The following is a 22731-nucleotide window of genomic DNA, read 5'->3' as shown; positions in this document are numbered from 1 at the left end:
GGAGCGGAGCAGCGCAAGGCGAGCCGGGGCGGGCGGGGGGACGCGACCGCGGCACTCCACCGGCCGGCCCGCGGCCCGGTCGGCGTCCTCCGCCAAGTCCGCCCAAACCACCCGCCCGGGAGGTCCAGGGGATGGGAGGGGAGGGGCCGGCGGGGAGGAGGGAGCGGCAGGGGTGGCGGAGGCCACGACGGAGGGGGACACCGGCGACGAGGGAGGCTCGGCGGGCGAGACGACCAGCGGGGCGGCGGAGGCGCCCGAGTCGCCAGAGCCCGTGCCGTGTTAAATTTAACCACATCTCTAACCTATCCTCTATCCGTCAGAGGAGGATACCGTCGAGTATCTCTAGTGGAGGATAATTATCCTTCTCTAATGATGGCCAGACCTAACTGATCCCCTATAATCAGAGGAAAATATTTTTATTTTTTGTTCTTTTTGCCTAGCCGCATTGTATACTGCATCATCTTTGAATATTTTAAAATAAACATGCATAACATATAAACCACGAACACACATATACTTGCACGGATTGAGCAATTCAAATTAGGACATGCAAATGTCATTCGAAAGGCGTCACATCGATCAAGTTTAATCCAAATTCACCACAACATAGCATGTTTTATGTCGCGGATCGAGCCCAACCAAAGGCATGCTACACGAACTCAAACACAATCCTCGCCAAAGAAATCATGATCGCCTCCATCATAACCCCACATTACCACCATCTACGCGAACACCACCACCACCATTCACAATGTTATTGTAGTACTCGGCAATCCTCCCCCAAAACCTGTGCTTTGATTGATCTGTTCCAACCGATGCATCACGAGAGATGTTCATCCAAGCGTAACACAAAGCTACATCTTCATCTTGGGAAGAATTGTTTTCCTTACTCTTGATGGTGGCTTCACGGTTGATTTGTGTCTCCATGAGATCATCAACCTCTTTGGCCTCATCCAATTCGGCCTCGGCCTCCTCCACTTTGGTCTCGGCCTCCTCTTCGACCTCTTGATGATCGAACTCTTAGTCATAGTTGAGATTGTCAAGCCCAAGCATATTCGACTCCTCCAAAGACGACAAGAATTCAACCGCATTCATCTCCGCACCACGACAACAACAACAACAACAAAAATCTTCATCACCCTATGGCCGCAAGCAATACCAAAAAATGCACCGACCGAGATGAAAAGACATTTTTTTTACCTTGATGGCATTTCATCGACCACTTGGCAACCACGGCCCTTGTTGTCGGCAGCGGCGGCCAGATGCGCCACAGGAGTGCCCATAGGGGTGATCGGAAACGAGGTCCAAGGTGCCGGACGAGGATGAGGCATCGGAGCCACCTTCTTGTCCTTCTTCTTCGCCACCTCCTCGGCGAGTGCCGACGCGGCGGTCGTCTGCTTCCTTGCTCGCTTGCCGGTGGCTGGACCAGCGAGATGGCAGCCTGCCATCGCCGGAGATGTGGTGACCTTGCTACCGGTGGTGGTTGCCAGTGAGGTGGCCCGAAGAAGGTTTTTGGTGCCCAACCTTTTATGACGTGGGCGGCGGCGCGGTAGTCGTTTCTGGCAACGATGCGCCGCCGACGATGGCAGCTGACGGGGTGGTGGAAGGGTCTTGTCTCTCCATCCCAGCCAAAATCAGGGGCATCAGCGATGGCTGCGACGAGTAGGGGCGGCGCCGGCGGGAAGGGGTGGCCGCTCGGGCGAGAGGAGGGAAAGAAAATTTACTTCGCACGGCCAAGGTCAAGTATATTTGGGAGACTTGGCCAAAGTTTTGGGCCAAGGAGGATAATTTTTCCTCCCCTAACGGTTTGGGGTTAGGTCCAATTAGCCGCTTATTATCCTCCACTAAAGGATTATAGGAGATCGGTTAGAGATACTCTTAGGAGTTAAATTATAAGGGATCGGCTAGAGATGCTCTCGCACCTCAGTTACTAATATGACCAAGCAAATTTTTCGGTAAAAAAATTCACCGTAGTTTCTTCCAAAGAAGAAAAAAAATCACTAAGAAATTTGTTTTATATAAAAAAAATATTGCAATCTTAAATGTGATGAACTCATCCCGCAAAAAATGAAGTGTGATGAACTCATGATGCCTACGATGATTCTCATCAACATGGATTTTGTTTAGCACGGCCACTCCTCAGTCCTCACGCATGCTTGAACATCTTCATGCTCAGCCAATGCAGGTACACAGCCACGACTATGACGGGGACCGTCAGGGGCACAAGCAAGCAGTAATACCTGGAAAACAATGGACAGATCAGGCGGAGCAATAACGCGGCAATCTCAAAACGAAAGCGAAGCAGTGCTCCAGGTGAGGCGAGAGATACCACTGATGGTGTACCTGTCGTTCTGAACGGCGAGCAGGAACCAGTTGTCGGACGGCGCGAGGGCCTTGGACCAGACGGCGACGTAGAGGAAGCCGGCGAGGAGCGCGACGCCGAGCGCGACGAAGGCGGACCCCGTTACAAGGTTCGCAGGGAGAGGCATGGCTCCGGTCGATCGATCTATCTGAATCTGAAAGAGCAATGAAGTGAAGGAAGGAAATGTGTCTTCTGAGGCATTGCGCCGAACAGCTTGCGTGCGTTTAGACAGGGGAGGGAGGGGAGGACGAGCTTGACGCGGCAACAAACCTGCGCGGGGGCGGCCGGAGAGCAGCGGCGGCAGCAGCTCGTCGGTCTATCGCTGGCGCTCTCGGCCGCGGGTCCAGAAAAGTAGTAAAAGGGAATCACCGTCAGCGGCCGCCGCTCCCCAACGCCGAGGTCACGCCGCACGCCGGCCGTCGTCTGCCGCGTTCTTCTATTTCAGGTGAAACCCCTATCTCATCTACTCCATACATGCGCGGGCGCTATAAACGATGCCTAGGACAACCGAGCAAAGCACGTAGCCCAGCCTTCATAAACTTGGTAAAAACAGGACACGGTTTGTTCTCTCATACTCGAATCATCTGTGCATAGGCCAACTCGATCAAACTCCCAAAAGGCCAACACAGTTAACATTGCCCGGCCCATGCTCATCTCGTTGAGCAAACGATGTAGAAACACCGCAGCTCAGCTTGACTGAACCTGAACCTATAGCTGACACTGGTACCAAACATCACACACTGCACTGCACACATAGACATAGGGGAGCACACCACAGAAATGGTCCTCAAGTCATGTAGTACGTCAAGGCTCAGACGTTCAAGACACAGTAGTACAATACAACAAGGATCTAGAACTTCATCATAATCAAAAGGTCCTCATAGATCAAAGGCTCGCGAGCTTCGAACTTGTCTGACTGACAGCCCTATCTGTAGGCCGCTACTTCATCCCTTAACAGAGAGATGAGATCGTCGACGCTCATTTTGGAGCGTTCCGGCTTATCTCTCACCCTGACGTCTACCTGCAATAGTAGGAGCCATCCATCCACATAATTCAGAATTTCGTACAAGGCGTAACTAATGCTTTTATCGACAACAGTGGGTGTGAAGAAGCCAAACCATTTCAGATTCCACCTCTTTTGGGCCCACGCCAAGAATATAGTTGAACTTGGCTAACTGTGCCTCGCATACCTGAAAATGAAACCGGCCATAACGATACACGAACTATTATGTTTTGAGATCTGCACAAGCTGTATTTACTTAAACTACCAGAGATATAAAAAAGATATGAAGTTGCACAGTAAATAAATGCCTAAAAGAGATGGACAGTCCATGAGATCCAACAATAAAACTACTACACCACATAACTGCGACTACCTTTCTGCCACTGAAATGCTGAAATAAATTGTAATTAAAAAATACTAATAAAGAAAGAAGGAAATAATTTGTGCAAAAGGCGTGGTACAGGCCTGGCGTGGTAGAATTACCTTCTTATCCATTGTCTTATCAGCCAAGTTGATTTCAACATCAAATCCAGCCTTATGTATCTTAGCATGAACCTGGGCAACAGAAGTGGACTGTCATTCAACTCAAAAGAAAAATAACTCTGCTGATTGATTACCACGAGAACCAGCTAAGATACTGACAAACTGCTAAACATACCGAATGGAAAAACAGTCACCAACAGATTTCAAACTAATACACAAGGGCCATTTACCTGTTTTGCATATTCTAGTGAATCGGACGATATAGAGCAAACAATGGCTTGACGAGGGCTGAGCCATAACGGCCATTTACCGCAGTAATGCTCCAAAAGAATGGCAAACATCCTTTCAACCGATCCTAGGATTGCCCTATGTATGATTACAGGCCTCTCATGCTTGGCTTTCTCCTCTGCTGCATAAGTCAGCTCGAAGCGAACAGGCAGCGCAAAATCCAGCTGTAACAGGCATTAAAGGTTAGAAAAATATTGTCTACAGTTTATGCCAACATACATAAGGACTATAGAACCTGAAGTGTTGCACACTGGAATTTTCTTTTGAGGGCATCAAACACACCGATATCAATTTTTGGGCCATAGAAAGCACCATCTCCTTCATTAATCTGCACACCAACATCTAAATTAGTAATCTGATTGAAGGTCCAACAAGCAGTCAGGTCCAAGCAGTTTCTTGGTATAGGGATATAGCACTTAGAAATTATTGTGAGGCAGATACAAATTGGAATTTCAACCATAATAAGAATTAAAAGATACACAGATATTCAAATTAGTAACTGTGGAACTAAATACAACATGTATGCCAGAGTGAAATATGTTGATGCTCATCAGATGCCAATCGCTTGTATAAAGCATATCATTATTTAATCGTAGAGTATAACTTAATTGATTAAGAAATCAACATTGACAAGCCAAAGCATAATAATGTGATCACAGAAAATATTTTGGGGGCATGAAATCACGGCAGTGGTCGAATGCAGGTATAATTAGAAATTATAGAATAATTTAGTGAAAAGTCCCCCTTTTCCTATACTGGAAATACTAGATGCTGAACATCTAGCAGCACAGAGTGATGCGAACATTAAGGGAAAATGACCCTTAAAGTTACCTTCCATGGCTTCCCAAACTCATCCAAGGCTTCTGCCAGTTGTTGTTCTGCTTTGTTCCAGGTTTCAATATCACCTAAATACTTCTCTGGTCTCTAGAAAAAACAAATGTAAGATGTCAAGATTATTGATCAATCAATAATCTACAATAATTATTAGATTTAAATGTTGTTATGTAAATTTATTAACTAGGTACATGTAGAAATAGGATAGGCCATGTGGCCCAAGTTTTCTAGATACATAACTATGATAGCAGATAAGAATTCCACAAACAAGAAAATTAATTAAAATAATTCCACACACATAATATGGGAGAAATAAATTAGTGTCTCGGCCATTTTGAAGTTTATAAAATATATATAGATCTAAAGTTCCAAATAGTTTGTAGATGCTCCCAAAATATAGATAAGATTATATGATTACCGTGGATAACTCCAACTCGTAGTTAAACCCAAATATGCCGTAGACATAATTAATGAATTCCAAGACACTCTTAACTTCCTCTTTGATCTACAACAAAGAAATAACTTCTATTTAAACGTAGGCAGTGATACAACCTGAGAGAAATATCTAATCTAAATCCAAGCCACAGTGAAACTACTGTAAATAAAGAGTCATAACAAACACTTTTATGTGGGGAATATGCAAAAGAACTGGAATTTGCTGGAAATGGCATACACAGATTACAATCTCCACTAAGAAATTTACCTTTCTTAAATAATACTCCCTCCGTCCCAAAAGAAGTGTCCCTGATTTAGTACAACTTTGTACTAACTTTGTAATAAATCAGCCATACTTATTTTGTGATGGAGGGAGTAGAACTAACAAAAATGCATGGTCTATGTCTACCAAACTTACTTGGCTCTCTCTGCAAAAAATATGGGCATCATCCTGCAGGAATGATATAAAAATGATTAAATAATGGAATAAATAAAATTGTAAGACGCTAACTGGAAATTAATTTTTGTGAAACTAGCAACTCAAGGGATAGCTTTAAGCCTTACCTGTTGGAATCTTCTAACGCGTATCAAACCTGAAAGTGCTCCACTAGCCTCGTTTCCGTGAAGAACTCCAAAATCAGCAATGCGCAGTGGCAACTCTGTAGCATATTCAATCAGGAATTCAGGATTAATAACGAAGGAGTAAATATACAGCATAATTAAAATTAGAGAAGGAGCTCACCTCTGTAAGAACGACTCTCGTGCTTAAATATTATGCAATGCCCAGGGCAATTCATTGGCTTAAGACCAAACTCCTCTCCATCGATCTGCACAATAATAAAACAAATAAGCACCCTTAGATACTACAAATACGCGCACATATAAGTCAACAGAAGTTACAGTTGCACAACAGTCTCTAACTTGATGGTGATATATTCTGTGACTTGTGCAAAACAAATCTCCTGTCATACTTACAATTACGTTATACTTCCTCCGATCCTTGTTAATAGTCGCTGATTTAGTACAAATTTGTATTAAATCAGCGACAATTAATATGGATCGGAGGGAGTAACATTTTACATGCATGTGCCGTTATGTGGGCACAGAACTACAGAGAAAGAGGCCACCAGGGCGTCACTACTGCAAAAACCCTTATAGCTGAAGCCCGCCCGTCACTTGTATGCAAGTACCAGTGACGGATTACTAGTGACGGGTTGGCCTGCTCTACACTATGGGCATTTCGGGCCTGTTACTAGTAACCGTTCTGTAGTAGTGCGTGTGCACGAGAGAGCTGATGGTGGCAAGTCGAGCTGGAGATAAGCTGTGGCTTCTATTTTATTGACCTGTGTTCTTTCAGTTAGTAATGTGGTTTAATTAGAAGCCTCTTATCAAATATTTCAAGAAGTTTCCTCTTATTGTGATAGTTTCTAGATTGTTAGATCTGGTTTTGATTTTGACACCTCTCCCTGTAAAGGGGACCTGGCCAGATGAATAAAGCAAGCAAGAAAACCCGATATCCATCTTCCAGTTCCTTCTATTACCCGATACCGCCTTCCATCGAGCACACCTGCGGTAATGTGTTCATACCAGGTGCTTACCTCAAAAGCAAACATGTTCTTCTTGTAGTTCACACTATGCCCAGATGTTTCCCAAAGCTTCATCTTGAGAACAGTTGGACTCTCAACCTAACAAATACACAAGGAACATAAGCAAAGGAAACAGATGTAACTGTCAATGATCTTAAAAGCTATTTACTACTCCCTCTGTAAAGTAATATAAGACGTTTTAGATCACTAGTTGGAGTACCTAACAAATGAACACTTACCTCTTGGTAGCCTCTGTCCCTGTATTGTTGTCGCAAAAAAGCCTTCAATTTGTTAACTATTTTTTTACCATGTGGAAGGAAGAAGCAACTTCCTGGGCTGCACAGGGGTGAAGCTAATCAAAGGTCTAGCACATGACCATGACCCAAAGATGTAAAAGGAATGAAAAATAGTAGTATAAAAAAGAAAAATCTAATCGAGAATGCCAAGGTACCTAAGCGAATCGAAAAAGAAGAGTTTCTGGGACTCCCCCAATAACCTATGATCGCGCGTCGCAGCCTCCTCCATCATATGTTGATATTCCTGCAGATTATCAAGCAATAAAAGTGTATGTAAAACATAACAGGTTTTCATAAAATGAGAGCATAATAGGAATGTATAGTTACAATTCAAAGAAACAAGTTCAGCTTGCGCTCTTATCTTGCACTGTTGACATCTAAAACCAGATCAAATAACTGCCTACAGTGGTATTGAAATCAGTTTCGACTTTTGTTACCATGTTTGATAAGTCCGAGGTACTTATTCTGTGTATAGTGTAACATGTCATATCTGACTTTACATATCAAGATCCCAGTAGAAATTAGAGAAAATTGCATGATGATGTACCTTGAGAAGTTTAGACTGAGGGAAAGAAATTCCATGTACTCTCTGCAGGCTCTCACGGTCTGCTTTTCCCATCCAATATGAGGACGAAGCCTATAAAATATTTACATGTAAATTCAAATCTGAGATACTACTAAATCCCATCAAGATGAGAACTTCGCTAAAGAAAGAAGACCGAATTACCTTGAGGCAAGCAAAAGCTTTAACGAAAGAAGTATTCGGGATGTGCGGTCCACGGCATAGGTCAACCAAAGGGCCACATCTATATAACGTAATGGGCTTGTCCTCGGGCAATTCATTGATGATTTCAACCTTAAATCTGTTCTCAGTGAAAAACTCGAGGGCTTCATCCCTGGAGACCTCAATACGTTGGAATGGCTGCTTTTCGGCGACCGCTCCTCGAGCCCGGTCTTCGATGCGACCAAAATGCGAGGCATTCAGCGTGACATTGTTGTCGTAGTAGGCGTCATAGTAGAAACCTTCCCCACTCGTGGTACAAGGCCCGATGCACAGTTTGCAGCCGTACACACGCTCGAGAGCCTGCGTATGTTCATTACCTTGGGTTAGAAGAAACTTGAATTGGAAATGAAGTATATGTTATCATGCTATGCTCATCAGAAGATGCTTTGACAAGGACAAGCTTTGAGCTCACCTCTCCGAGAATGTGGGCACTCGAGTGCCACAGAGTGTCGCGACCTTCCTTGCTGTCGAAGGTGAGCAGGCTCAGTTCACAGTCATCTTCCAGCGGCCTTGTCATGTCCCACAGTCCTCAGTTCACTTGAGCTATCAAGCAGCGAGCTGCTAGCCCGCTTGATATCTCCTTGGCGATGTCCATTGGGGTGGACACCCACTTCTTGCCTTCCTTGACCGTGCCATCGGCATCGGGCAGAGTTATCCTGAAGCATCGTGGTGAAAAAAATAAACATCAATAATTGCAGCGGCGTGATGCTGGTGATTGCATTGCACGTGCACAGTGCACTTGAATGTTTAACAAGCCAAACATTGGGTTAGACTTGAATAATTTAGTACAGTATCGGGGTATTTTAGTACAGTATCGGGGCACTATGGCAGAGAGCATATTACTTTTTTTTTCTAGAGAGGGGTGGATGTTGGGGTTGATAATCATATGACATTTGGATATCCAATCCAAGTGAACCAAAAGGAATGGAGAACTAACTTGATGGGACCGCCGCCGTTCTCGGCGTGCCGGCGGGCCTGCCTGTCCAGTATCTGCTCGAACAGTCGGATCCGCTTCGCTGTCACCGCCTCCAGGTACGCCTCGTCCGGGAGGATGGTCGGGGGCGGGGGCGGCGCCTTCTCTTTCGCGCCCACCCCCTTCTTTTTCGCGCCCATCGCGGCGGCGGAGCGGTGGAAGAGGCGCGTCGCCGTAGAGGATTCAAGCGGGCGGAACCCCTCTGCTAGCTGCTTTGGAATTGGAAACTCAAACTCGGAAACGAGGGAGATGATTGTTTTTTTGTTGTTTGAGCAGCAAACTGTCCTGGTTCTCGTACAGAGCAGAGGGGCCTCTTTACAACGGTACGAAACTTGCGGGCTACTCTGAACTTGCCCGCCACTCTTCCTGCCAAGCTTGACTGCTGCAGTGCTTGGTCAACGTGCATGAGAAAAACACGCGCACGCGCGCGCACGGCACAAGTCGCCGCGCGTCGCGTGCGCTCCTACGCTCGTACAGTATCTGTCATCGTGCACACACGCGTCGTGGCGTCCCTGCCGCGCCGTCGGTTGCTGCTCACGGGTTGCCGGGCATCGTCGCTCGTAGCCCCGCTCTCGTTGGTTGCCGGACGAACCATGCATCGCAGGTCATAGCATTTTGCTTCGCCGGCTGTAGCTCCAAGGTGTGCCATCCCAGCACCCCGCCTTGCGTTGCAGGTTGCAGCTGGCCGTGCGTGGCTATCCCAACATCCCGCCGAGCCGGTCCCAAGTATGTCATCTTGGACGCGTTTGGTAGGCTGCATTAGATCGGGTCAGGCTCGCGCGAGCAGAATTTGGCTCGTTTGGTTGCGTTGCTTGGCTTGCATGTGATTCGTGGCCCGCACGAACCTCAAAGTAGGTCTAGGCTTGACTTTGGAGGAACGGCCGAATCGGCCGTTTTTTGTGAGCCAGACTCGCTCGAGCCACGCGTGGCGCGCCTGGGGAAGCACGGGAGACAACGCGACAGTTCATAACTCACCACGCCCCCTCCCGTCACCTCCCTCGCCAGTTCACACCCACCCCCTCTCTCTCACCTCGCCGCCCGTTAGATTTCTCCGATAGCAACGCCGCCATCTCGCCACGCCCCACCAACTCCGGTCATTCGCGGTAGCAATCTCATCCGAGAGGTGGGTTGCCCGCCTCTCCGCAACCGGAGTAGATCTGGCGGCGGCACTACGAGCTCCCTTCCCTTTCTGCATCATGTCGCCGCCCCGGGCCAATGCAGCGCCGGCGACGGTCGCTCCAGCTCCACCACCAGAGCCGGTGGTCTACTCCTTCGGCTCAAACCTGGCGGGGATCCAATACCCGTCGGCGCCGTCCTTTGCAGGCCCCTCTTATGGGGGTATTTTTACCTCCATACGAGGGTTTTCTCCTCTGCGTCCGGTGCAAGGGAAGGGGAGCTCCAGGACGCCAACGATATATTGTGAGGGAGTTTTCTCCTCTGCGTCCGGTATCTTTTACGGAGTACCTACTAATAATCCGTTGTGGCTGTTCTGCAAAAACGCCCCTACGTTTACCTGAAATCAACCCGCAGTCCCTATTTTAGTGACACTCTAGAAAAACGTTTCACTTTTACAGAGAAACCCTATAGTCATTTCAATTCAGTCCGCACTCCTCCCCTTCGTCTTATCCATTCTGTCCTGCGCCGGCGACTTCGCCCAACCCGTCGTGCGCCAGCGGCCGCCGTGCCTCGCGCGGAAGGATGGAGGGCGCTCGCCGTGAGGATGGACGGCGCGGAGAGGCGCGCTCGCGCCCGAGCTCCTGTGCCCATGCCTCGCGCCTCCTTGCACCGCTCCGGCAGCCCCTCGCCATCCGCCGTCGTGGGCGACCACCAGCAGCGCCCGTCGCGCCTCTCCGCGCGCCACTCGGAGGCCCCAGCCAGGCCGCGCAGCCGTCCTCCTCCTCGACCTCGCCTGTCCGTGCGACAACCGGCGCCGCCGCCGGCGGCCACGGGTCCAGCGCCGCCTTCGTCCTCCACCTTCTCCTAAAGCGCGCGTCCGCCGCGGGCGCTGGCGGTGGCGCGGCGGTCCTTGCCCTCGATCTCACCGAGGAAGGCGTCCTTGCCGAGCAGCTCGACGAGAGCGCTGCCAATGTCGCTGAACTGAATCGCCAGCCATCTCAGCCCACGTCTTTCAGCACGCAACCGGCGAACCCATTCAGCAGCTCCTGGGCAAACAGCTTTGACCCCTGTTAACACGTTATGAGGATCCATGGCCTCTTCTTCTATTTCTTCAGTGCTACCATCTTGAAACCGGTGCAGTTTCTGCTGCATCTTCCTGACACTGGTCCTCAACTAGCTTATTTTGCTCTTCTTTCTGAAGATCCATGGCCTGCTTTTCCAATTGTTGAGTGGGTACAGAAGTCTTCATATCATCACCTAATTGATTGCAAACAAAATTCTCATCACTTTCAGATACGACAGTCAAGACACATAACGCGGGACACTTCAACTACAGAAAGGCATGGGACACGCACCGATTTAAGTCCATGTCAGGGGCATCACCTGTCTCATGTTCGCAGGAGGAAGAAGCTCCGAGTTCGCCGGAGGTACACAAACATCCGTTGAGCACTCCAATGTCGCGGCGTCTACACCAGAGGTATGCTTCCACTTGACCCCTGTTAACAAGCACCGTGAGCCGAGTAGACACCGGCCAAGTCCAACATTTGATTCAGCCATGTATGCACACCAGACCTGAGCGTCAATCATCCTCCAAATCCAATCCATTACGTTAATTTCCATGTCTAGAATTGACCCTCCAGGTGATGCTTTTTCATGTGTAGAATTCAGCATGTTAGGCAAGAGCGTCAATCAATCTATAGTTCTATACTATAATATCAGACATGAGAGACCAGTCCAATTTTTCTTGTAAAGTGCATGTTGTTTCAGGTCCTCTAAAATGCTCATGTCTGCCTCAGTTTCCTGAATCTTGTTGATTGGAAGATATTCTTGGTTCTGCTTAGTTGATAAGCACCTTGGTTTCAGTTTCAATTCCTCTGTTGATTATTCCAGTTTTGATCTGGTTGAACCTTCTTGAAGAATTTGTTATTCTTTTGGCCATGGGGCGTAATCGTCTCTGCTTTTCGAATTTTCATCACTCTTTCCTTACTCAATGTTTCAGCCATCGGATGTTTCAATACAAGTCAAACACAACTGTCACAAAGATTCATGTGAAATCATGCTGAATAGTAGAAGTATCTTGATTGTAAGCGTTGCACTGAAATGCAAACATGAAAAATGACACATAATTTAGAATCCAATATAAATCTAAGCGTGCGCACACTCGGTTCAGTTTCCATTCTTTTGTTAAGTCCACTGGATTCCTGGCGAGCCCGTGCACGGCATGCTGATTCTGAATTTTGGCATGCTCTTGAAGTGTAGGATGATTGGTTTTGATGTCTCTGTTGTTTGTGTGCGTGCAGGTGCCAAAGGCGTCTCAGGTGGAGGCGAAGGAGGTTCTTCTAATTCCTAAGGCACCAGACTGGACATTCCTATGTTGACTACCATTTATGGTCAATAAAGTTGTCCGTGTTTGTTTTTGATTGCTCAACTAAATATCTGAAGTCCAATGATGTATGCATTCATGTTTCTCCTCTAAGGCACAAAGACTGGACATTCCTATGGTGACTATATCATTCATGCTCAATATAGTTGTCTGTATTTGTTTTCAATTGCTCACCTGAATATCTGAAGCCAAATGTTTTTTTATCATTGGCTATATCAGATAATCCCAATAGTCCCTAATCTTGCAAATCATGTTTTTTTTGTTTAAATTTATCTTTCTCTTGAGATAATCTGAAGAAATTTAAGTTGTTTCCAGTGGCAAAGAGCATCATAAACTATTGTTACAAGTCTATCATATATTTCTCAAATTTTATAAGATATTCATTGGCATGCATTTTAAATGATGATTAAGGTATTTCTCAGTATGTTGTGTTATTTCACTGCTGGGGGTTTGCACGTATTCTGATTTCTAAACAAATCTCAATTTCTCGATTTCTATGCAGAAACAATAATTATCCAGAAGTAGCCTAATTATATGTATTTGTGTTCGCACATATACATCGTAACTATGCTAAGGGGTATTTATATGAACTTGGTTCAGGGCCAACAATACCAGCTGTAGTGCTGAAACAAGCACGATTCCATCATTTGTTACCGGTTCCTTTTGCTCGATAGCAGGCTCTTTTTGTTGGATGTGGTATAATTATATGCCGACAGATATTGACAGGTGTATAATGTAGTATATATTCCTAATTCCTCCAATGTCTTAATAGCATGAAGAATGTAGCACTTCAGGTCCTCATCAAGTAAGGTTTCCATTTAAGCATGGTGTCCATGCATGCTATTGTTAACTTTGCTGACAATGGCAGCTTAGTGATCACCGTGTTTGTTAAATTTAATTTTCACCTCCGTGTAATGTATCATAGTACTATGCACAAAGATACTTCAACACTAAAGCTCGCACCTAACTTGCTCGGGTCTCGGCTCATGATTCTTTCAACTTTCATGTAGTGCTGCTGAAATATTATGTAACACTCAAATTTGATGATATTTTTAATGGGCACAACTGTGCCGGTAGAGGTTGACAGTTAATGAATTTTGTGATAATCTTCGGTTATACTGTTATATATAGCACTTTGCTGGTTATATGGTTCACATTCTCTGAGCCAATTCACAATGACCATTCCTGATTTGGGCATTATGTTTTTAAATCATTTTGTAACATTTTGGTTGATTTTTTATGCTGCTCCTTAATTTTTTTCATTGACTGGTGTTGAACTAAATGAGTGTTGCCATTCACAGGATGCCCAGTACAACCGAAGATGGGTTCCCGATTGTTCCTAGATATTTCAGAGCAACTAGAGTGGTCTTACCTGACAAGCTCCAATGTTGTGCTGAAGTATTTTGAACAAGCTTGTCCTTTGCCTTATGCTGGAACAAGGCACCTTCTATTCCCCATGGGCACCAAGAATGCGAAAACATTGATGATTCGAGCAAATGTAAGTTCAGGCTTCAAGATTGAGCCGAGCGCCCTACCAGCAGATCTGGATAATGCATACAAGAATGAGAAAGCATATCAGCGATTGGATATTTCTGGCCCTACAGTTAACCCTTTTGTTTTTTCCTGTACGGCGAGGGCGAGATAAAAGATATGCTTTCTGTTTGTGCTGAGCATGGAGCTTGGGTAGTGATAGACACCTTCTCTGGTCTGGAGTTCCACAACAGAGATGGCTGGATTTTGCGGAACGGGTAATTTTTTTATTATAGCATTTGCTTATATGACCTTTCCTTGGTCAAACATATTTCACAAGTAATTTGTTTTCTTCAAAAAGGAGGATATTTTCACAAGCCCAAACCGACCACATAGCACTTTGAAATGCACTTATAGGAAGCTGTTGGTTTTGAAAAACAAGAGGGATCAACATTTCTCTAATCTCATCACGCCAACAAACTGACGAAGGTTAGTCCCTGACATACCTCCCAAACCTTAGTTCAGAGATAAAGGTTGGTAGTTCAGAGAAATTCAGTATTTGACATGCGTGCTATCCTTTTTGTTGTCTTTCTCTGGTTTCGTGCGATGAACAGACACTCGAGAGCTGTGGTTGGGATGTCGCCAGGTACCACTGTGGGATGTCGCCAGGTACCACTGTGACACGCGTACATCGGCAAATCGTTCAGGGTGGATGATTTTGAAGGCGAGCTCGACAGCTGCAATATCAGGGAAGCCCTACTGAACTACTGCAGGTTCAGCTTACCGTGTAGTATTTTCTTTACAACAAGGCCTCACACGAGCAAAACTGTCATCTTGTTGTTTAGTTTTGGCCCGGGACTACAATTTTTTCCCTTATTGCATTCTTTAGTGCATAAAATAAAATATATAATGTGCATAAAAGCCGAAAACAACCATTACGATCATAGTAGGCGAACTGAAATTGTAGGGATATAAAGCAGTACCTGAACATACAAAAGCTGGCCACAACTCTGTCTTCAATTCCATCTTGTTTCCAGATTTCAGGAGTAGATCATCACCACCATCACAGATCAGGCTCTTTGTCAGTGCAAATAACAGACTAACACCACAAGGACTTCATTAACCTTAGCCACTTCTTATGGGTACATGAGAACTAAAAAAATTCATCTGTTAAAATTTGTTTTTTTGACTTTTTGGACTAATTCATGTGCAGAATTTATATTTTCAATTAGACTGATTTATTGTAGTTTTATCAACGACTATAGTATATTAAGATGTGGGCATTATATCGAAAGTGTTGTTATACACCCGAGGTCATGTGAGCTTGGTTGAACAGTAAAATAAATAAAAAATGGAAAAACAATTCAAAAAATGTGATTTCTTTCCGTGTGAGACACTGAAAAAATGTTTATTAGCTTGCAAAATTTCAATACTATCTTTCTTGACTGATTGTTTGTGGTCTGCCATGAGCCCACGACGTAGCCATCTGCATCTGCCTCGCCTTGAGGCCACAGCAGCACCCCTGCCCTTCTGCTCCTGCTGGCGACCGCAACCCTCTGGCGGCAGCAACACCGCTCTCGTGTGCTGGCCTTGCTGTCTCATCTCCTCTCTCTCTCATGTTTGGGTATGATGTTAGCGTTATGTGTGTGTGGATGGATATGATGCTACCATGGTGTGTGTAAAAATCTATTTTTGGTTTATTTCTCTTTGGAGTATTGCTGTTGGAGATGAGCTTAAGAGGCGAAAGAGTAAAGATCTGGTAAGCTGTTTGTATTGCTTCAGGAGAATCTTTTATCACTGTTTTTGGGACTGTATTTATGTCAAAGAGGCATGTAGGGAGCTGGAACAAATTTGTTACTTCTCATGGCCACTTTTTTGAACATGATTATTGAGCTTGACTATGCGGAGGTAGGAAAAAATATCAGCGTAATGGGTTTGAGAGATATCATGTTATCCCTTCTGTTCAGGAAATTAAGGAGATCTGTGCGAGTAATATTCGGGTGGAGTTCGTTTGATGCAGAGTAGCAAATATGTGTGCTCATCTTTTACCTAGAGCTGGTGTAAATGTTGCTGAGTGCAAGCAGTAGACGGACTCTACTCCGTCAATGCTGGAGCATTCATATCCCAATGACGCGAGCTGACAACACCCCGCTCGTGTTGATAACGGTTTCTCACTGTGGTTGCAATGCGATGCGTCAAACCAGGTGCATGGTGTAGCTTGTGAAGGGCGGCCCTCACATCCAACTCAAGGAGAATAGATTTTTCAGTTTCAAACATTTCCTTTCAATGACATGTGTCTCGTGTGATGGTCCTTTTTTTTGCGAGGAACTTGGAATTGACAAGTGGGGGTTTTGAGCCGTACTTCTTGGATTGGTGGTGTGAGTTTTTTTTCATTGAATTAGAGGTGTGATTTTTTTCCTCCCGTTGCAACACACGGGCATTTTTACTAGTATCAACCAGTATATGCAATGACATTAAAAGTTCATTCACACATGCATATATTATGGGGAAGTTTGCTCTATATATTGTGGGTATGCTCACATCTGCCCTTTCCAACGGTGTTCGCCGCCCTTGGTTGTGTCCATGGTCTGTGGTTGACGCGGCGTCGTCTAACTGGCTGCAATGCAGCGCCAAGGCGCGCGGGGCATGTGGTGGCACGCTAGGCACAGTGGTCTGACAGACCCAATCTGGGCCCGAGTGGGCTGCGGCTTGGCGGCAGAGGAGGTGGTCGCCTCTCACCGGTGACCCGCTATGGCTGTGGGTCCTGCAACGTTTGGCCGGGAGGAGTCTGACGGCGGCGGTGCGAGTAGCCTCTGGGAGGCCAGTCTCCTAGGTGCCTAGTAAAAGCATTCCAACAAAGGCGCTAAATAAGCCGCGCGCCTGAGAAAATGGCTTTTTAGCGAGCACGCGACAGAATCGGCAACTATAGTAGAGGCGCAACAATCGCGAAAAACCACTCTGTGCACCGAACAGAACTGCATCGCGCACAGCTTTTTTCGAGCGTCCGCTACCGCGTGTTGTACAGCCACTCGCCCGAATGTCCACCAACCGCCGGATCTGAAATATCCACACTCGCGCGTGACTTCCTCATCCTCTTCGGCGACCCGTTGACGCTTCCCCCCTGCCGTTCCCCACCGCACGTACCGTTTCCCCCTCTTCCCTGGTGGCCGCCGCTGCTTCCTCCTCCGCGACCGTCCCTCGAGTGCCCCGTTCCGTCGGCGAACAAGCATGGACAAGATTTGGACTACTCTCAGTATGAGTTGCTGGGACACCCCGCACGAGTACGGAGGAGGGTTGAGAGGGTGGCCCGCTTTGTTGCCTCCTATCATGCCATTCGACGTGCCGAAACACATGATGAACTTCAGAAGGATCTAGTCGAGGAGTGGTGGGCATGAAATAGACGACAAAATGTTATTTGTTGTATTGTATTGAATTATTTGTTGTATTGAAGTTTAATTATTTGTTTGAGTTGTAATAATAATTGAACTATTTTTTGTCGAATTATTTTGTGTGTGTTTGATCTTCTTTGTTCCACATTAAATGCAAAATGTTGTTTGTCCCGGGCGCGCGCTCTATATTTTGATGTTGTTTGTGCCGGACGCGCGCTCTATATTTTGCCGCGCCTGCTGAAGCTGTGCTTTGGCGCGCTAAAAAATTTCAGCGCCTGCTGAAGCAACTATGTGGTCCGGCGCGCAAAAGGGCTATTTCGGTGCTGTAATTTTTTTTTTGCGCGCCTCTATTGGAGCTGCTCTAATTGTTTCAACGTGGGCAAATACAAGAACATCATCTTCCTTTGCAAGCTTCAACACCCAGTGGCATTCCATGACTGCACAAAGACCTACATCATGTACACACAACACAACCACCACACTGTACATATCCCTTTGCACATTCATCCAACACCTTCCGGCATGTAAAAAAAAGATAAGAAAAAGAAACTGCCTGCCTAAAAAAAAACAGCCTTCCTGGGTTTCATACCACCGTCGAGGGACAAGGTGCTCCCGCCGTTGCGGTTCAACCACAGCAAGCAATGCTCCGCGGCGTTCGCCTCGTGCAAACGCGGCGAGGATTTACGCGAGCCTTAGGGCCATTTCTTGTAGGAGGGCTCTCTTCTGCGACGGCGTGATCACTTGACTGGTCTCGGCATTTTCAAGCACATCCGTGACGATCGCGGTGGCATGGCCAAGCGACGACTCGATTGCTCGCTTTAGCATGAAAGCCTGAACGACATGAGCACAGAGGCAGAGTTAGAAAAAGCAGAGCAGTTTCCAAATCATCATAGCCGCAGACTGGCAAAAAAACAAAAACTACAAGAATGAACCAAACCTGTCCATGGTGGGATATCTTCAGCGTGCACGAGTGCTGGACCCAAGGTTCCCCGTCCACCTGAACCGGGAAAGGCGCCGAGAACGGTAGCTTGATCGATTGGCCCTGAGCAATCCTCCGCGCACGAGAAAGACCGACCTGATAAATCCAACTCTGTTGTTGTTTATCCATCCTCCAGCGTTTCGTTTATTCGTCGAAAATGTTATATGCTACTGTTTGCTTACCTGAAGTGTCCCCAGGTGCCAGGTTCCACTGATGCTAACTACTTCAAGCATCTTGTCATGGATCGACTGTGGGTCAAAGTTGTCGAGATTCTCCTCCTCGTTTTGCCACAGGTCAACCCCTCCCATATAGCTTGGGATGTTCGCAATGAGGACGCCTTCTGAATCCTGAAACATTCACATGCATTAGCATGATAGATAGTGGTGGTACGTATAATAGTTGCAAGATTCATCTAGTTAAACCTCTGGTATATCAATCTCAGCTCCGTCAACCTCTAGCCTGACTTGCCAAGGTAGGTCCGCGAATGTCCTATCGATGATACTCTTCGCGCCTTCCCTTGCATACAGCACCTTGTTTAGGAACTGAAAAACAGAAGAGAAATGTTACTACATGCGTAACGAAAACGACCTTGTAAAATGAGAAGTGCTCAAGGCACGCCGTTTGGTTTTGTTAAGATAATAGTACACCAATATGTTTAGACACCGAAAGAGGACAATGTAAATATCCTGATCAGCTTTTTTTCATGTATGAGACTGCTATATGTGGTAGAGAAACAGAAACTACCTGACTGTAGAACTTGTCTGGATTTTCCTCGCGGAGATTATGAATGTCCAGTGCAACCTTTGCATCGCAACCAATACCTGTCAACATGGAAAAGTAAGTTCCTTGGATCAACTGTACAGATAAAAGTAAATATCCACACCTACCGAGATAATTATTCATGTACTTCACCAAAAGCACGTTCTTTGCTTGCTTATCTTCTACTGTAACCTTCCATCTGTCTAGAATGGTGACTGCCGCATGCTCTATGTCATGCAGAACTGTGCAGAGGCCACCTTGCTTCTCAACAGAACCGAGACCGCCTCCCCATGATAAAACCCTTGAAAGATCATTGCCAGTGCCAGCTGGAAGAATTGCAACAGGCGGAGGTGATGCATAATTTTGTCTATCTATTGCATCAAGAACCCAACCAACAGTACCATCGCCGCCACACACAAGGATTCTAAAATGTGGTACCTTCCGGAACAACGACAATCCTGCCTCCGGCCCTTGTGATGAACTCAACTCAAACACCTAAATAAAATAAATACATCACATTAGCCACAAAAGGAAATGATAATGATCTGAACAAAATTTGCTAAGTCAGTTGTGCGATTAATATATGGCATCACAAATATGGATTTCCTGTGAAGAAAGAGCATATGGACGAGTTAAAGGATAGAAGTACCCAATATGTGACGCAGTTACTGTATTCTACACTAAATACCATATGGTTCACACATATAGGAAAACAACAGGTTGATGATAATGTTCACTAGTAAAATGTAGTGACTATGACATAGACCTGCACAGGGTTCAAAAGGAAATGTAGCCGGTGCTTGAGAGAATCTCCACGCTGAGCTCCACTTCTCTTGTTGATAAATACTAGAAGAGGTCTGGCATCAGCAGGCAGGTCAGTCAACACATACTTGAGTTTGGCTCCTCCTGTGTCATCATTATGGAGTCTTCTCGGTTCTGATATGACCTCTTTACAATCACTCTCGCTACTATCATGTTCATTCTCAGCATGCCTCTGAACACTGCCAACATTTGTTTTTAATTCCTTGGCCCTCTGATTAGAATATGGTGCGGTATCGCTTGATGAATCATCGTTGCTCTCACCAGCCATAGAGTCAGAAGACAATCTTTTATCACATTTCTGCCTTTTACCTCGGTTCCTAAGATGTCCCCGCACGGTGGACGCAAGCTCATTTGCACCTTGAGTTATAGAACTTAAAATCCCACCAGGCTTGTTCTTGGCCCCAACGTGAAGTGGGGAAAGAATTAGGCGTCTGAATGGACCGAGGTCGCAAACATCGCCTGTCTCAGTAGACATGCTTGAGTGGCAATCAACGTGCACCAGCCGTTGGCACCACATGCAGCAGTATATTGGACCTCCAAGAAAAGACCCATTGCATGGCTCCTCACAGTAGCTACAATACTGAGCTTCTTCAGGCTGGTCAGCTATATCGGTCCACAGCACGGTCCATTGATGGACTACATGCTTCCAACCCAGCAATGAGACACATTTGCAGTCCCTTTGAGAGTTTGAAGAGCAGATCGTGTGCGCAGCGGCACCACAAACATCGCAGCGGTGAACCATGTTATCTGATGTTATCACTGTCCCAAGGGGCTGAGCAGGTGTAATAGATTCTAGGCACACACAGCACCTCAGTCCTTTTGCACGAAGTAGAGATTCTGCAGACCATATATGTTCAGCAGTAGGGACCTTTTGATTTCTTTCGAAGTTTCTCCTTTTTGACCGGGCGATCACTTTCATCCAGCTTACACTGATCTTTCGCCTCCACAGCGAGAAGAGGTACAAAAGCACCAAAAGACTGAGTATACCAACAGTGAGGTATGCAGCAATGGGGATCCAGAATTCTGATGGATTAGGAGATTCACTGTACAAACTGAACATAAACATTTTAAATTGTTCCTTCAACCAGTCCATTATTGATGCTGATGGCCCAACTGAATTAGAACCTTGAGCTGAGGACAGACATCATGACAAGAAACTGCATCGCATCCTTGATTTGAGCGAAATTGTCAATCATTTAACCTTGCAAATGCTTAATAAACTCTCAAAGTATGATCTGCAATCAGAACATAATTAATCAACACACAGCAGAAAGATAACGCTAGAATCGGCCGACGCTTGCATTTTTGAACCATTAACATGTACAAATATCATGAAAGCAAAGTATGTGCAGACTCACAGGTTATTAGCTACACTGAGAAATATGCCCTGTGGGCAAAATACAAATTTATGAATGCAAACCTCAGTCTTACAAAAGAATGCTTTACAGTAAGACTAAGAGAACAATTTGACCACAAACGTTAAGATATTTACAAATGCACGTCCATTGCAAGTGAAGCACATCGCAAGACATGTGTTATTTGGTTTCTATGTCAAGGGATCAGGAAAACATTCTTAGAAATAACATGAAACTTACCAAAATTGTGGAAAACACAAGTTGGTTATTTTGGTGTAACGTGTTTCGTGCTAACTGTTAATTCTATGTTTAATCAGTATTAGAAGTGCCGAGTGTGGAGTACAGATTGAAATTAAAAGTTCCAAAAAATGACCAAATCACCTTGTATCAGTGTAACAGGATTATTTCCTAGTTCCACTCTTTAACTAATTATCAGTGCAGCGTTTTTTATCTAAATAACTAACGTCTTTCTTTTCTGTGCAGAAATTGAGGAGAAAATTGGAAACTGCTGATTTTGGGCAGCAAGTGACACTTGTTGAGACCTTTAGTGTCATTTTCAGCTAACTGAACCGACTTACTGATTAACTGATACTTTTCCAATAAACAAATAACTGTGCTAAATTAAGAGTAATACGATCAAGCATGCCCTGCACAAAAATGGAAAAATGCTCAGCATATTTTTCTGAACAGGGTAACTCCGAACGCTCGCCTCTTGGTCTTGGGCACAGGAAAGCTCTGTTCGTATTTTTGCATGAACTGGAGTCTGAAGGGAAGAAAGCAGATCGGGTTCCAACTTGTGATTAGAGGGAGCGGGGGAAAGCCTAAACTCTGATAAAAGTAGGTCCGCTGAAATAAAGTTAGGACGCCAACTCTGTACGAGATTTCCGCAAGAACTTGAAAGAGAAAAGGGAATCGATACCAAAGCCCATATCCACTTAGGCCATGAATCAGGCGAGAAGCTCCGACCCACCTTGCCCTCGAGCCGCCGCCGACGTAGGAAACTCGATACTTCACGACGTCTCCCCTCCGGACTCCATGGCGTGTTTCCTTCTCTCCCTCTCTCTCTTTGAAATCTGGCGTGTTTCCTTCTTTTCTTCTCTCCGCCAACTCGAGGAGACCAGCAAGGAACCGCAGAGGAATAGAAAAGCGAAGAGAATCGGGCAGAGGGAAATGAGGCGGGTGCCGACACGTGTCGCTCCAGAGGGCCACGTATGCCGGACACGGCAACTCCATCGCGCGGGTCCTGTTCCACTATGCGCCCCAGCGCGCGATCGATAGGCAATGTCGGCAGCCGAAGAAAATACTACGAGACCGGGTCTCTTTTCCCATCTGGTGAGGTGAGACCTCAATGCAAGGACGACACATTTTTTTCCTAAAACATGGATAAGAGCAACTCCAACGTGGCGGCCTATTT

The 22731-nt window shown here is 45.8% G+C and overlaps 2 protein-coding genes, 1 long non-coding RNA gene and 1 pseudogene across 5 annotated transcripts; 1 reads left to right on the top strand and 3 right to left on the bottom strand.

The window, feature by feature from the left end:
• Window positions 1-2001: 2001 nt before the first annotated feature.
• Window positions 2002-2825, bottom strand: LOC119306894. The gene is made up of 3 exons (XM_037582995.1): window positions 2633-2825; window positions 2344-2516; window positions 2002-2240 (listed from the first exon to the last, which is right to left on the bottom strand). The coding sequence occupies exons 2-3, from the start codon at window positions 2487-2489 to the stop codon at window positions 2147-2149; spliced, it is 240 nt and encodes a 79-aa protein (XP_037438892.1). The 5' UTR covers window positions 2490-2516; window positions 2633-2825; the 3' UTR covers window positions 2002-2146.
• Window positions 2826-3152: 327 nt separating this feature from the next.
• On the bottom strand, window positions 3153-9277 carry LOC119306906 (annotated as a pseudogene).
• Window positions 9278-10654: 1377 nt separating this feature from the next.
• LOC119341146 lies at window positions 10655-15956 on the top strand. Of its 3 annotated transcripts, none has more exons than XR_005164930.1 (5): window positions 10655-11637; window positions 12461-12661; window positions 13046-14291; window positions 14375-14502; window positions 14628-15956. It is a non-coding gene; the product is annotated as an uncharacterized LOC119341146 (long non-coding RNA). The 3 variants fall into 3 exon arrangements; XR_005164928.1 differs by having other exon boundaries at window positions 12461-13348; window positions 13845-14291; XR_005164927.1 differs by having other exon boundaries at window positions 12461-14291.
• A 1830-nt stretch (window positions 15957-17786) lies between these two features.
• On the bottom strand, window positions 17787-22461 carry LOC119341137 (diacylglycerol kinase 1-like). The gene is made up of 8 exons (XM_037613016.1): window positions 22288-22461; window positions 19907-21197; window positions 19269-19635; window positions 19126-19202; window positions 18804-18923; window positions 18564-18728; window positions 18340-18477; window positions 17787-18233 (listed from the first exon to the last, which is right to left on the bottom strand). Exons 2-8 carry the CDS (start codon window positions 21053-21055, stop codon window positions 18084-18086), a joined length of 2166 nt encoding a protein of 721 aa, XP_037468913.1. The 5' UTR covers window positions 21056-21197; window positions 22288-22461; the 3' UTR covers window positions 17787-18083.
• Between the last annotated feature and the right edge of the window lie 270 nt (window positions 22462-22731).

Source organism: Triticum dicoccoides, chromosome 1B (assembly GCF_002162155.2).
Source record: "Triticum dicoccoides isolate Atlit2015 ecotype Zavitan chromosome 1B, WEW_v2.0, whole genome shotgun sequence".
In the NCBI taxonomy this organism is placed as follows: Eukaryota; Viridiplantae; Streptophyta; class Magnoliopsida; order Poales; family Poaceae; genus Triticum; species Triticum dicoccoides.
This window is presented reverse-complemented; position numbering and strand designations above follow the sequence as displayed.

What these genes read in the sequence shown, in the direction of transcription:
- LOC119306894 (XM_037582995.1), bottom strand. Translation starts at nt 2,489, where the DNA reads ATGCCTCTCCCTGCGAACCTTGTAACGGGGTCCGCCTTCGTCGCGCTC. An exon ending in CTCGCCGTTCAGAACGACAG is followed by an intron (nt 2,241 to 2,343) that starts GTACACCATCAG and finishes ATTGTTTTCCAG; the next exon opens with GTATTACTGCTTGCTTGTGC.
- LOC119341137 (XM_037613016.1), bottom strand. Translation starts at nt 21,055, where the DNA reads ATGGACTGGTTGAAGGAACAATTTAAAATGTTTATGTTCAGTTTGTAC. An exon ending in GTACATGAATAATTATCTCG is followed by an intron (nt 19,203 to 19,268) that starts GTAGGTGTGGAT and finishes CCATGTTGACAG; the next exon opens with GTATTGGTTGCGATGCAAAG. An exon ending in CTGAGATTGATATACCAGAG is followed by an intron (nt 18,729 to 18,803) that starts GTTTAACTAGAT and finishes TGAATGTTTCAG; the next exon opens with GATTCAGAAGGCGTCCTCAT.